At 37.0% G+C, this 16,258-nt stretch overlaps 1 protein-coding gene across 5 annotated transcripts in view; it reads right to left on the reverse strand.

The window, feature by feature from the left end:
• Positions 1-16,258, reverse strand: part of MIA2 (MIA SH3 domain ER export factor 2) — a 91,682-nt gene extending 75,424 nt beyond the window's left edge. For all 5 annotated transcript variants that reach the window (XM_027570035.1, XM_027570034.1, XM_027570041.2 and 2 more), the window contains exons 1-4: positions 15,953-16,258; positions 13,217-13,350; positions 10,273-10,359; positions 6,086-7,301 (exon numbers count right to left, since the gene is read on the reverse strand). In XM_027570035.1, the coding sequence (XP_027425836.1) occupies positions 6,086-7,301; positions 10,273-10,359; positions 13,217-13,350; positions 15,953-16,067 (1,552 nt within the window). In that variant the 5' untranslated portion in view covers positions 16,068-16,258. The remainder of the gene's footprint in view (positions 1-6,085; positions 7,302-10,272; positions 10,360-13,216; positions 13,351-15,952) is intronic.

A 16,258-nucleotide genomic window follows, 5' to 3' on the forward strand; every position in this document is an offset into this window, starting at 1 on the left:
CATGCAAGCATGAGAGGGGTAGGGGCAGAGAAAGAGGGAGCAGACTCCCTGTTGAGTGCAAAGCCTGACATGGGGCTCAAACTCAGGACCCTGAGATCATGACCCAAGCTGAAGTCAGACCTTAACCCACTGAGCCACCCACGCACTGCCTCTCTCAAACTTTAAATGAGATTGCTCCAAAGATGGAAGAACCACTCACTTCCAAAGAAACTGTATTAGCCATTTGCACAGAAAGATACCCATAGGCTTAGGGTATTTGAAACAAATTTGAAACTGACAAGGTACCAATCAAATGTCAGGTATTGTACTTTTCCCACTCTCTTGCAGCTTTGTTAATTTCAAAGTCAATCTTTGTTTCCCCCTTCATCCCATCTCCAGTATATTATTATATAGCATATTATCCAGTAGGTATATTAGAAGAAACAATGAATAAATAGAAGCTTCTTAAATCCTAAAATCAGATACATCTTTTATATCAAGTGAAAATTTTGAATGATTGAGAGCAATCTTTAATTGGCTAGTAATTACAAGATGTTTTATATTATAAAGTACATTATTTACTAATTTATTAAAGTGTGTTGTGTAAAACAAATATAGATAATGTAAGTTCACACTATATTCTTTTTTTCTTTTAAAGATTTTATTTATTTATTTGACAGAGAGTTAGAGAGCACAAGTAGGCAGAGCAGCAGGCAGAGGGAGAGGGAGAAGCAGTCTCTCCACTAAGCAGGGAGCCAGACGTGGGGCTCGATCCCAGGACCCCAGGACCATGACCTGAGCTGAAGGCAGCCGCTTAACTGACTAAGCCACCCAGGCGCCCCTCAAACTATATTCTTAACATCATTATTTAAGTTATTTTAGCAATTAAGCAAAGATTGACAGCATTAAAATAACATTTTGTATGTTTATGTTGGCTCAGTACGTATTGTAAGTAGAATATAAAAGTAAAAAACTTCAAGATATTCTCATTCAACTGTTAGTAAAATACATGCTTCCATGAGTATACACAGGTATATGCTTATTTCCTCTTTCAGACCCAATAACAGCATAAAGTTGTGCTGAGAAATCAAATTAAAATCAATAGTAAATTATAGTTTTGGATTTCATTCCTATGCTATGAACATGTCTGGCAAAAGCAAAATTATACATGTTTCCTTAATTTGATGCTCTCATGAAATTCACGTAATTCTTCAGTGAGTGCCATAAATTTCTGAGAAGGAACTCAAGAAATTATAAATCTTATCACTGCTTTTTTTACAGAAGTCATAAATTTATAGTAGCAGAGAAAAACTTTATATTATCCAACTGATAATATGATCATTAGGGAAAATATAAGGTTTATTTTGCATTTCAGTGTAATAAGGCTGATAGAGATTTAAATAAAATATTCCTGATTTTTCTGATTTTTTGCTACATATTAAATATTTAAATGATTTATACCTTTAAATGATAATATACCTGAGTTCAAATTTAGAATGAAAATATATATGCACATCTTTTGAGAACCTTCATTTAAAAAGGATTATCCAGGGCGCCTGGGTGGCTCAGTTGGTTAAGCAACTGCCTTCGGCTCAGGTCATGATCCTGGAGTCCCGGGATCGAGTCCCGCATCGGGCTCCCTGCTCAGCGGGGAGTCTGCTTCTCCCTCTGACCCTCTTCCCTCTCGTGCTCCTATCTTTCATTCTCTCTCTCTCAAATAAATAAATAAAATCTTTAAAAAAAATCCTAAAATAAAGAAATAAATAAAATAAAAAGGATTATCCATGGCGCGCCTGGGTGGCTCAGTAGTTAAGTATCTGCCTTTGGCTCAGGTCATGATCCCACGGTCCTGGGTTCAAGTCCCGCATAGGGCTCCCTGCTCAGCGGGAAGTCTGCTTCTCCCTCTCCCACTCCTCCCTGCTTGTGCTGCATCTCTCGCTGTGTCTCTCTCTGTCAAATAAATAAATAAAATCTTTTAAAAAATAAATAAATAAAATAAAAAGGATTATCCGGGGCACCTGGGTGCCTCAGCATCTGATTTGGGCTCAGATCATGATCTGGGGATCCTGGGATCCAGCCCCGAGGTGGACTCTCTGCTCAGTGGGTTGTTTGCTCTTCCCTCTCTCTCTCTGCCCCTCTTCCCCGCTTGTGCTCTCTCTCTCTCTCAGATAAATAAAATCCTAAAAAATAATAAAATAATAAAATAAAAAACAAAAATAAAAAGGATTATCCTTCCCCAAAATTAATTGAAAAAAAATTTAATTTGAACCATGTCAAAATTTCCCACATTTGTATTATTGCATCATATATTCATGTGCATACCATATCAAATAGCCATTATTTTAAGACAATTCAATTTTCAAACGTAGTTTAAACTGATCATTTGATTGAATTAACTAATCAGAGTTAAAGGGGAAAAAAAAGTTTTAACCAACCTAGCCTGAAGTATAGTATTCAGGTAAAGTGGGATTTACTTCTCAGTTATATTTTAAGATAAGGATAGGAAAGTATCAGTGCAGTTCTGAACAGCAGTATTAATGATTAGTAAGAGAATTATTCAGTGTCTAATTTTGCACTTTCAATTACAAATTTAACATAGCACTTTGATGCTGTCATTTATTTGGCATTGCTCAAAAGATGAAAGTCCCAAGTAAGCAAACACGTATCAGTAATTTAATAATGCCCTCTGTGGACATCAAAGTTAAAAATGAGCAATCAGGGGGCCTGGGTGGCTCAGTTGGTTAAGCGTCTGCCTTCAGCTCAGGTCATGATCTCAGGGTCCTGGGAGCAAGCCCCATGTTGGGCTCCCTGCTCAGCAGGGAGCTTGCGTCTTCCTCCCCCTCTGTCCCTTCTTCCCAACTTGTGCTCTCCCTCTCTCTTTCTCAAATAAATAAATAAAATCCTTGATAAAATATCGTTTTAACTGCATTTAAAATAAATACATATGTTAAGAAAAATTAATACTTCCTATAGCATTTTTATACTTAATTAATTAAATTAATTTCAGGGTATTATTTTCACATGACTTAAACCTAAGCTTTAAGATTTACCTTAGATACAGATATGCCTTTCTTTTTTTCTTTTTTTAAGATTTGATTTATTTATATGAGAGAGAGAATGAGAGAGAGAGAGAGCATGAGAGGGGAGAGGATCAGAGGGAGAAGCAGACTCCCTGCTGAGCAGGGAGCCTGATGCGAAACTCCATCCCAGGACTCCAGGATCATGACCTGAGCTGAATGCAGTCGTTTAACCAACTGAGCTACCCAGGCACCTCAGATATGACTTTCTTACAATTGTTTATAAACAGAATTTTAGGTCAAATAAAATAATGAAGAACTTTTCATATTTTTTTATTAAATTTTTTTTTAAAGATTTATTTGACAGAGAGAGACACAGCGAGAGAGGGAACACAGCAGGGGGAGTGGAGAGGGAGAAGCAGGCTTCCCGCGGAGCAGGGAGCCCGATGTGGGGCTCGATCCCAGGACCCTGGGATCATGACCCGAGCAGAAGGCAGACGCTTAAAAACTGAGCCACCCAGGTGCCCCAAGAACTTTTCATATTTAACTGTACTTGGGAAACTCATTATTTAAATAAGTTCAATTGGAGTCCTTTTGTAAAATAGTTACTAATATTGTAATAAAAATAATTGTTCCCTAATTTATCTGTTTTGTAAATATCTATATCAGTATATTAGTTTTTCTGTAAATCTGGTTATCTTGGGTCTCAGCCCTTCATAAATATTGATTTAAGATCAGTAATTCATTTTTTTATTAAGGCAAATTTTCATTTGCTATTTCATAAAAGAGTTGTTGAAATTATCTGAAAATTTTGGTTGTTGTAGCTACTTCCCCAATAGCCAAAAAATGGGGCCTGTGGCTTTGTCTGAATTTCTTTTAGTATTCCTTTTTAAAAACAAATTTTACATGACCCCAGGTCATTTTCCATTTAATTAATATCATAATATTTTGGAATAATATACTTTGTATAGAATGACATATCTTTTTTAGAAACAGAGTAATTTCTGAATATTTTCCTGAAAGTCCCTCAAAACTAGTTATAATTGCATAAATGCCTTATTCTCATTTGGTTGTTCTCGAAATTTTCATATTTAGAAATTCTCTTAGCATCACTATATGAAATAATAAATACATTCTACTTAAGTGATATTCAGGCTGTCCTTGAGTTTCTATACATGCTCTAAATATTTTCATATGTCTATATTTTGAATCTTCTCTATTTCTGGACCTGATACTGTTTTGCTTTATTTTAGTCTCACTTATTCTTCCCAATTACTCTTATCTGCTTTTTCATAAATATTCCCTTAGGATCTAACAAGTGTAGAACAAAATAATTTCCTCTTTGCCTTTGGCAATCTAGGTCTTTAATATTTTTAGTCTTTGGGGCGCCTGGGTGGCTCAGTCGTTAAGCATCTGCCTTCGGCTCGGGTCATGGTCCCAGGGTCCTGGGATGGAGCCCCATGTAGGCTCCCTGCTCCGCGGGAAGCCTGCTTCTCCTCCCTCTCCCACTCCCCCTGCTTGTGTTCCTGCTCTCACTATTTCTCTCTCTGTAAAATAAATAAATAAAAATCTTTAAAAAAATATTTTTAGTCATTAAAAAGCATCACACCTACACCTTTCTCATTTAGAAAAGGGGAAGAATCTAAGTATACATTCTGGTTAAGGGTATTAATTAAGTAAAGAGTTCACATTTTGGAGAATATTAAGAAATGACATATAGTTCTTCTGGAAATTCAAGAAAATCAACCATTTCTGATGGAAATAAATGTGTTTTCTTCTGAGTCTGCAACACTGTTGATCTCTTCTTGTGAAAGGCTATCTGTCATTCTAGAGTTCAATCATTCCTGTATTATTGGCCAATATTTGGGGAGTTCCTAATCTGTCCATCAGAGAGACATCAGAATGGAGATGTGGGAAAGTCATGTTATATAATTCTTTACTTAAAATAGAATCAACAGGTTTTTAATCATAGGAATTACTAGATACCTATACATCTGGATCTAGAAGTATCCTCTGATACTCTGCCCTCTTCCATTGCCTACTCTTGAGCTCCCAGAATTGAGAGAAAACCATTCAAACATAGTTATACTGGGAAGGTGTTAATGAGCTAAAAAGTTAATGTAAATGAGCAGAAAGAAATCCTCATTTACCAAAATAGAAAGTCAATGGACATCATCTAATATAACTCAAAGCAGAACAATATAAATGTTTTATAAATAGAGATAAATACTAAAAGAAATTTGCTTCAAAAAAAAAAAAGAAAAAGAAAGAAAGAAATTACTGTCCCTGGAACAGAGGTTAGAGTAGAGATGGACACAGGGAACAGAAATTGCTTTTGTTTAAAAAGAAAAATAGCCTTGGGGCACCTGGGTGGCTCAATTGGTTGAGCATCTGCCTTTGGCTCAGGTCCTGATGGTCCTGGGATTGAGCCCCACATCAGGCTCCCTGCTCAGTGGGAAACCTGCTTCTCCCTCTCCCACTGCCCCCTGCTTGTGTTCCCTCTCTCGCTGTGTCTCTCTGTGTCAAATAAATAAATAAAATCTTAAAAAAAAATAGCCTTAGTACTATTTATATTTTTAAACCTGTTAACATACACTACTTCAATACAAATAAAAATATATTGTAAGCTATCTTAAGATCTTCTTGGAACACCTATGTATCTCCAATCATTCTTTCTTCCTTAGTATTTTATTTTATAATATTAAGATCTAAGTCCCAGAGTAAATCAGAAATTAATAAAAGGGTAGTTGATAAGGTTGTTGTTAATTATTGAGTATATTGAGAAACATGGATTTCTGGACTTTTTCATCCGATTTGTACTGATAAAAATAAATTATGTTTAAAAAAGTAAATTATATTAGGGGCACTTAGGTGGCTCAGTCAGTTAAGTGTCTGCCTTCCACTCAGGTCATGACCCCAGGGTCCTGAGCTCCCTGCTCAGCAGAGAGCCTGCTTCTCCCTCTCCCTCTGCTGCTCCCCTGCTTGTGCACTCTCTCTCGCTGTCAAATAAATAAATAAAATCTTTTATAAATAAATAAATAAATAGATAAGTAAATAAATAAATAAAATTACAGATATTTTATACAAACCTGACGGACTGGATCTGCTTTTCAGCATCATAACTTCCATATTATCTGTGTGATAATTTTCAGCTGAAAATTCTTCTGTTTCATCATTTTCAATTACATTATTTTCATCCTGTATCTGTTTGGAAAATTGCAATTCTGTTTCCTTTGGAATGTCCTGGAAGTTCCAATTATATAAAAACTTTTTAAAATATAGTAAGGTATCAGAATCATCTGTTTTCTCTAGGACTCTTTCCTTTCCTACTTGCTCTTCAGTTTCCATAATTTCTATTGTTTTTATTTCTTGTTCCTTATCAGGGTCAAATTTACTTGTTGGAAGATGTTCATGTTTATCTCCTCCACCTCCTTCTTCACTTTTTCCATCATCTGATATAATTTTATCTTCATTGGTATATACAAAGCCTAGCATACCAAAACCAAAATCAAACCAACTTGGCTTGAGAATTGAGGTATCATTGGCGATTGTGTCTTCTTTTTCTGTTAATATTTCTGTGCATGGAACTGTGGGTTCTTCCTCAGATGATAAGGAATTAGGAACATCTTGTAGTGGTGGATTGCTTTCTTTGGACAATAATTCAAGCCCTGTATGCTCACCTCCAAAACCTAAATAACTTTTAAAACCACCCCCAAACCAACTAGTGGCTTCAGGACTGATAATGGTCTCTGACTCAGAACCTAGTTCAGACTGTTTCTTTGGCACTGAATTGAATTCCAATTCAGGTTCTTGCTTTTGTTCTGTTTGGGGTTCATCATTATTTAATTCCTGTAGGTCATTCTCATCTTCTCCTGCTATTTTTCTACTTTGAAATGAACTTTCTTGTAGAGGTTCAATAACTGATTCAAAAGCCTTTCCTTCAGCTAGTTCCCTTCCAAATCCAAACCATCCTTTCACTTCAGGCGAGGATGGTGGGATGTGATCCACTTCTGGAACATAATCCTCTTCCATACTTCCAGCTTCCACTCCTTCCCACTCTTTTGATTCACTAGTACTTCTGATATCTTCAGGAGCTTCCGATACTGGAAACTGATCTTCAAACAAAGTACTTTCAGAAGTTGAATAAAATCCAGATTCTGTCTGAAAATCACTTTCATATACACTAGATTTTTGGTCTTTATCTTCTTCATATGGACATATATTTTTGCCATCATCACTGTTTAATTCACTGTCTTCATTTTCAAATGTGTAACTTACTCCAAGAAGACAAAGAAAATCAGATTCCTACAAGAGAAAAATTGATTGACATAAATATACTAAAATTCCTTGTTTCTCCCTAAATCACTTAAAATAGATGACTATGATTTTCCCAAGACCATACAACTAGCTCAACAGCACAACAAACACTAAAATCAGATCTCCTAATCTCAAGCATTTATATCACAACTGACTCAGGGTCAATGATATAAATCTAAATGAAAAATCAAGGCTTTGAGTATATTCTGGAAATAAACGCTTGATGAAAAGGCATACAGGTCCACAAAATCTTGCTTCTTTTAAGAGTACATTAACCAGACACATGCAGCTGTGTGGTGATTTGAGAGAGGGGAGTTTCACAGCACATGGTGACAGCTCAGACAGCCCAGAGATTCTAAAGCATGAAGGCCTTGTTAAAAGTTGCACTACAGGGGTGCCTGGGTGGCTCAGTTGTTGGGCGGCTGCCTTCGGCTCAGGTCATGATCTCGGGGTCCTGGGATTGAGCCCTGCATCGGCCCCGCATCTGGCTCCCTGCTCATCAGGAAGCCTGCTTCTCCCTCTCCCACTCCCCCTGCTTGTGTTCCCTCTCTTGCTGTGCCTATCTCTGTCAAATAAATAAAATCTTTAAAAAAAAAAAGTTACACTACAACATTTAGACTTCTTTTATTGAACACTGTATATAGCCAATTGTGGTGGGGAATCCTCTTGTTCATCTCACAGAACAACCAGATCATCAAGAAGAAAAATGATGAAGTTAATTTTTTTTTTAATTTTATTTTAAGTAGGCTTCACACCCAATATAGGGCTTGAACTCACGACCTGGAGATCAAGAGTTGCATGCTCTACCGACTGAGCCAGCCAGGTGCCCCAAACTTATTATTTTTTAATCTGAAGGTATGAAACAGTGAGATGTGCTGCTCTTTGGATATGATCATTATGAAATGAGAATAAAGTTCAGAATTTTTAAAAAGTAAACTTCAAAATTGAAATTTTACAGTGTTTTAGGCACTGCAGTATAGTATGTAATTTGGAACAGACTCTGGAGCCAACTGTCTGGGTTTAAATCCTGACCCTGCCATTTACTAGCTCTGTGAACTTGGGTGAATTATATGACCTTTCTATGCCTCAATCTCCTCATCTGTAAAATGAGGATAATGACAGTATCTACCTTACAGGGGTGTTGTGTTGTGAGGATTAAATGAATGAAGTGCTTAGAATAGTAACTGTCTGTAGTAAACACTAGCCTAACCTGGCCCAAGTTACACTACCCTAGATGAGCCAGTAATGTAAAAGTAAAAAGGCCCAACACCTTGTCTCTATTCAAGGCAACTCTGAAAGGCCATCCCAGGTTCAGAGTTCCTTATGGAATCAACTGAGACCTTTGTTGCAACTGCATCACAGTTCAACTTCTCTGCCTAATCCTGCTTTTTCTTTTGGTCCCTCACAAGTGTTATTCCTAAAAGTATGATACCCCAGTAAACTTCTTGGGTGTAAAGGTCTTCCTTAGAGTCTATTTCCCAGGGAACTTGACCTAAGAATGTAGGGCTTCTGTATGCTTACTATATGCTATACACTGTGCTAGGTGCTTCTACAGTCAACAAAAGGAAAAAAGTAATTATGAATTGTGGTAAGTGCTATGGAGGAAATAAAGAGGAATCTGTGATTAAGATGCAGTAATTCCACAAAGATCATCATGGAAGGCTTCTCTGAGGCACTGATGTTTACATGGTGATGTAAAGAATAAGAAGGAACTAGCTAAGTGAAGAACCTGGGGAAAGCATTTGAACCAGAAGGAGCAGCCTACTTAGGTCTCTGGGCTGGGAAAGTGTTTGGCATGTTCTAAGAACAGTCAATAGGCGAGTGTGGCCAGGAGCATAGTGAGTGAGGGGAGAGAAGTGTCAGGGTCATTGGGATGGGGGTGGAGGACAGGAGCAGATCATGTAGAGCCAGAGTAGGTTGATTCTAGGTTCAGTGGAAAGCCATTAAGGGGCTTTAAACCAAAGGAATGACCTCTGATGTTTTTTTGTTTTTTGTTTTTTGTTTTGGTTTTGTTCTTATGAGATCCATTGCTGTTTGGAGAATGAATTGGAAGAGGACAACAGTAGAGGCAAGGAGACAAATACTGCAGTATTCTTATCAAGAGATTATGAGGCCTTGGATTAGGGCTATGGGGAGAGTGAAAATGACAAGAAGACAATATATTCCATATATATTTTGGAGATAAAACTGACAGGACCAGTAAGTATACATTAAATTGACTGTTAATCCCAGAATTTATGCTGGGAAAGAGCCAGATAATAGACAGTTTTCTTGACTAGGCTAACTCACTTCACATTGACCTTATTTAAGGTAAGTTGCCTTAACTTGGAATCTGAATTAAATGGGCTAATCAAACTTACATATTGAAAAGTCACTTTCTGATTCCTCTTCTCATTGTCAAGCCCAACATTATCAAACCCAACATTATCAAGCTTCATTTAAAACTCAACAGAAAAAAGAAATTGTACAGATATGAGACCTAGAGAGAGTGATGGGAAATAAATTTTGTCCTAGTGGGATAATAACATTAGTAACAATATCTAATACTTATATAGCACTTACTAAGTGCTGGTCTATATACTTTATATATGTTCATCTTTCCCCAATAAGTTTATAAAGTAGCACTATATTATAATCATCATCCTCATTTTACAGATTAGAAAATTAAGGCATACAAGGCCACAGTCAGGCTTTGAACTCAGTCCAGAATCCATGATGCTCTTAACCACTTCACTCTAGTACCTGTCTGTAAATTTTTCAGAAAGCAGTATGCCTGTCATCAATTCTGTCTTACCTAATTTTATTCACATACTCAAACTATTCCTAGAGTGAGTTCTCAGACCAACTATTTTACATATTCACTCTACAAGATACTTAATCAATGGACACTTATACTACAGAAAACTGCTTTAGCCAAAAAATTTTAAATTTAAACAACTGAAATGTTATTAATACTTACTTTAGTTGATATCTGAACTTCATCAGATATGAACACCTCTTCAATCTGGACTGCATCTCTGGGAAAATATCCAAAGTCCTTTCCTTTCTACCAAAATGAAGAATAAAGATTAGCAAGGAAGAGTGATCAAAGCTATAATAACCATTGAGCCTAATTTTGCCCCAGGTCCTTGGCTTTCATCTATCTCAATCACAAACATTAATTGGCTTTCATTTGCCATCTAAAAGAAAGTAAGTGAAATCATATTCCTTTTTTTAAGATCTTATTTTTAAGTAATCTCTACACCCAATGTGGGGCTCAAACTTAGAACCCCCAAGATCAAGAGTCACATATTCTACCAACTAAGCCAGCAAGATACCCCTATTATTCAAAAGAATAGTATTAATTTGAGGGAACAAAGAACCAAGTTGTAAAAGGTCACTTTTTCAATCTTCTGAGGGGAAACCACCCCACACACCGGTTTTCTTCCTTTTTATGTTTGTCAATGACCTTCCTTACCCAGGTGGACCCCAGATTTATACTGTCAACCTGGAATATCAAAAGGCAAAGGAATGGTGACAGTAGCCAAGCTAGATGGAGCTGTGACATATTCAACATTTTCAGGATGTCAAAATCAAGTAAGAGATTTAAACTCTGAAGGGCCAAGATGGATTCATCAGAACAGCAAAGATCTATGAGTCCTCCTGGGAGGATTTGGTTCCCTTCAACTTTTCTGGGGAATAGCTATCTTCTAAATCCAGTTTAAGTACATAGAAGATGTCCCCTAAGAGTAAAGGTTTCACCACTGTCAGCCCATTTCCTATCCCTTGCAAAGTTTAAAGACCATGTTTTGGTCCTTTGATCCAGCACCATTACACCTCAACTGTGATTCTTCCAGCTCTGTAGTTGCTGCAGCTACTTGGAAACTGATAGTCTGTGGGTGAACTCTGCAGTGTGGTTTCTTAAACAGCTGCCTGCCTGACTAAAACACCTAATGCAAGGAACTCAGTATGCTTGAAACTTCACCCTGGCTCCACACATTACATGCTGCTTTTGTGTGGAACTATCATTTTCACACATAGAAAACAAGAAAGAATGCTTTCCTTTCCTCTTACGATCCCTACCGTGTCATTTTTCTTACAGCTGCATTGGTTGCCTCTAATTTGTTCAAAGACATCCACTGGCATGTGTAAGAGACCATAAGCAGTAAGGAATCTTGGGAACTGCAAAAGCCAAATAATTCTGGCCATTGACAGTCAGGGGTTCGGTCATACAGCCCCTAATGCTAAAAAGCAGGATCAATCCAAACAGAACCTGTTCCTTCGAATAGTGATCACAGGGGTTACACAACAGAAAAATCTGTTGCATGTTCAATATGGAAATGATGTATGCATCAGGTTGGTCATGCTTGTTCAGCTTGGAAGTAAAATTGCTTATAGCATCTTTTCATTATAAAGCATAATGATACCATCAAAGATACAAATGTGTTTCCAATTGAAAAGATTAATCATTAATTTTCCTGTTACATATTTAGAGAGATTATTCAGGCTTCTAGGAATTTCAGTGTAATAGGACTTTGGCCAAATAAAAGGCTCTCCCAATTGTTGTCATTGTTGTTTTTCATGAAAAATTCATATACCTTGATTCTCTAGGCTACTCATCTCTCTGGATCTCTTCAATAAGAACTCCATCCTTGGGGCGCCTGGTGGCTCAGTCAGTTAAACATCTGCCTTTGGATCAGGTCATGATCTCGGGGTCCTGGGATCAAACCCCATATCAGGCTCCCTGCTCCGCGGAGAGTCTCTCTCTCTCCCTCTGCACTCTCCCCCCAACCCCGCCCGTGCTTTCTCTCTCTTTCAAATAAGTAAATAAAATCTTTAAAAAAAAAAAAACAAGCCATCCTTTATTTGCTCAGAAAGACATGTCTTTTAATCCAATTAACTAAAACTTCCCAGTCTCTTTTAAACTAAGCCATTGGCAGCATCATGGGATCACTGGTGTTGCCTAGACATCCCATAATCTCCACCAGCACCTCTAAATTTTATTCTCCAAGTAAATATAAAACTTAACTTCAAAAACTATGCATGCTATGTAAAAATAATTTCAAGGCACTCTTAGTTCTCTATTCCAACCAGAATGCCTTCCGAAAATATTACTTTTATAGAAATTCTGGAACTGGGGTGCCTGGGTGGCTCAGTCCTTAAGTATCTGCCTTCGGCTCATGTCATGATCCCAGGCTCCTGGGATCGAGCCCCGCATCGGGCTCCTTGCTCAGCAGGAGGCCTTCTTCTCCCTCTCCCATTCCCTCTGCTTGTATTCCCTGAACCAAGACTGAACATGACCATTTTTTATTTGTTTAAATATGTTAAGGGTGGGGTGCATGGGTGGCTCAGTTGGTTAAGCATCTGACTCTTGATTTTGGCTCAGGTCCTGACCTCAGGGTCATGAGATCAAACCCCATGTGGGGCTCCACGCTCAGCGGGGAATCTACTTGAGGTTCTTTCCCTCTGCCCCTCCCCCAACTCATGCACATGCTCTCTCTCTCTGTTTCTCTCAAATAAATAAATATTTTTTAAAAAATATGTTAAGGGTTTTAAATATATATTACATATATACTATGTATGTAAAGTGCTTTAAAATTATTAAAGTTCCGGGCGCCTGGGTGGCTCAGTTGGTTAAGCGACTGCCTTCAGCTCAGGTCATGATCCTGGAGTCCCGGGATCGAGTCCCACATCGGGCTCCCTGCTCAGCAGGGAGTCTGCTTCTCCCTCTGACCCTCCCCCCCTCATGTGCTCTCTCTCTCTCATTCTCGCTCTCTCAAATAAATAAATAAAATCTTTAAAAAAGAATAAAATAAAATTATTAAAGTTCCTTTAGAAACGAAAAGCAGGTATTCTATACAAGCTAGTCATTTATTCTACATTGTTTTTTTGTTTACATTCAGTTTTTAAAACTAGATACTTACACTTCCTGCCCACAAATCTTCCCCTTCTCCTGCAAGTTTAACATAAACAGATATCTCTTCTCCCTTAGTGAAGTTCAGGTATCGGCAGTCAGGTCCTCTGTAATCTCTCGTGGCTAAGACTCTGCTTATTAAAGCTATGTAAACATGTGAGAAAAACACACAATTTAAATTAAAATGTTATTTCTCCCCCTCCCATCTTGCCCTCCTCCAGTCTACCCTGTGTATTTCCAAATGCTAATTTCTTCATATCATTTATCACCTCAAAAACCTACATAGACTTCCCACTGCACACAGAATCAATTCTAAGCTCTTTGGCTTGGTATCCAAGGCTATTCATAACCTGATCCTCTTCCTTATTTAAAATGATTTCCTCTTATTCCTTTACAGTCAAGTTCATCTATCCATTGTCCCTGGAATATGTCATTATCATTCTTGTCAGGAAGGAAAGGTGAAGATAATTTGTTTTCTTCCTAGCACCTACTATAGTAGTCCCCCTTATCTGTGGGGGATATGATCCAGGACCCCTAGTGGGTGTCTGAAACCACAGATAGTACTGAACCCTATATACACTATGTTTTCTCCTATGTATACATACATATAATAAAGTTTAATTTATAAATTAGGCACAACAAGAGATCAACAATAATAGTAAAATTGAACAATTATAACAATATATTGTAATAAAAGTTATGTGACCAATCTCTCTTTCTCGAAATATCTTACTATACTGTACTTATTCTTCTTACAATGATGTAAGATGATAAAATGCCTCCCTAATGAGATGAAGTGAGGTACACGAGGTAAGCACTGTGACATAGAGTTGGGCTACTATTGACCTTCTGTCTGCATGTCAGAGGGATCATCTGCTTTTGGACCATGGTTGACCCCAGGTAACTAGAACCATGGAAAGTGACCCATGGGTAAAAGGGACTTTTGTATATTCCAGGCATTATGATAACTCTTTCATACCTTTATTTTATTAAATCCCCCAAACAGACCTATAAGGTCAATAATCTTATATCAGTCTAACAAATGAGCCTTTAAGTAAGTCTTAGAGAGTTGGTCACACACCTGATAAATGGTGGAGCCAGATTTGCACTGAGATTATTTTTACTGCAATATCTGCCTTCCATATTCTGAGATTTTTCTTTCTGTTCTTTCCTAAGCCTAGAAACCCTTCAGTCTCTCTTTGTGATGAGCTCATATCCTACTTCTTCTATGAGACATCCCAAATTGGTCCAGCCTGTTCTGCCCCTTGTCTGAACTTCAATATTATCTCTTATCCTTATGTTGTATTGCTATTTACTTTTTCATGTTGACCTAATTCCTGGAGGTCAAGAAACTTATCTGACATTTCATTTTCCTCCTCTTAAATCACACTCATACCCCTCCAGACTCAGCACATAATAGGCCCTCAATAACTATGATCATAACTACATACACTAGATTTAGCCCTTCAGTACATAAAGTAATATACATACCATATTACCTATCATAATTATACTAACATGTAAAACATTTTGATTAAGTCATATGATTAAAGTTAAAATAACATCATAAATTACTATAAATTTGAATGTTCCCTTTCCATGTTTCATGTCTGGCCCTAAGGAAACTAAAATTAGGTTGTAAAAAGGGAAAGAAAGATTATTGCTATTATAAAACATCATCTAGTAAGTCTCTATATATCAAATTACATATCCAAATGATTAAGGAAAATGTTTACTCAAAAAAATTTACTTATAAATTATTACTTTCCCACTAATAATATTTTGCATTTTTAATTTACATGTTGCAAATCGGAAATAATTCTCACACACTGAAGAGATAGAACATATTTAAAACAATTGTAATATATTGTGATACTATTTATCTTGCACTATAATGCTAATAACAGAAAATAACTTCTTAAGCAATAAAATGAAAATTAGTTTTTCTTTGTAGAAGATAGGAGAAAGTTAATATTCAAGTATATAAATAAAATTATGTACTCCTAACACTGATTTCATTATTTTTACATGATAAATGAACACGGAAATGATTAATGTTTGATAAAGCTTAGACAATAAATCATGGCGATATGAAATAAACGCATTTTTAGAAAACTCATGAGAATCAGAAAGTTCTGATTGAGAAATAGAAACTAAAAAATAGGGGTGCCTGGGTGGCTGAGTCATTAAGCGTCTGCCTTCGGCTCAGGTCATGATCCCAGGATCCTGGAATCTAGTCCCGTATCGGGGTCCCTGCCCCGCTGGAAGCCTGCTTCTCCCTCTCCCACTCCCCCTGCTTGTGTTCCTGCTCTCGCTGTGTCTCTCTCTCTGTCAAAGAAATAAATAAAATCTTAAAAAAAAGAAACTAAAAAATATAAGAGCTTCATAAATAAAGAACTATCAAATGGTTTGAAATCTTTTTAATACAAATCAATACAAATCAATTTAGCTACCTTAAAAAACAGTAAAAGCGCTGATTTGTTTTTGAGGCCTGAATTAATACCTTCATCATTTCTGATATATTTATATATCAGGCTGATCTTTGCCCCTTGATACACTTACATTAAAATTTATTACAAAATGCTTTGCTTCTAGCACTTTCTTTTTATAGATGTGTATTTTATAATGGCAAATATTTCTCAATGACATTACTGCTCACTTCTATCCTACATGTCCACAATAACATATGTCATTTCAGAACCTTAGTTTAAGAGGAAAAGAAGGAAAAAAAGAAAAGCAAACTTACTTTCACACTCCAAGTCACCACATTTTTTAAAATCTGCCAGCAGTTTTGTGCCCTCCAGACACTTTATCAGAGAAATTACCAAAAGGAGGGTTCTGTGAACTCCAAGCTCCGCCATGCTAAAACAAGCAGGAATCCCAAACAAGGTTTAAGCCAATTGTTTAGGCCGTAGATATGCCAGCCAAAACAAGAGCTATCCCACTCTCTCCACTAAATTTAAGAGAAAAGGTTTGTTTTTCTGAATCCCTTGACAATTACATTTTTCAACTGGTGTTTAGGCTTAACTTGAGGGAAAAAAGCTTTCTGTTC

Source organism: Zalophus californianus, chromosome 6 (assembly GCF_009762305.2).
Source record: "Zalophus californianus isolate mZalCal1 chromosome 6, mZalCal1.pri.v2, whole genome shotgun sequence".
NCBI classification, from domain to species: domain Eukaryota; kingdom Metazoa; phylum Chordata; class Mammalia; order Carnivora; family Otariidae; genus Zalophus; species Zalophus californianus.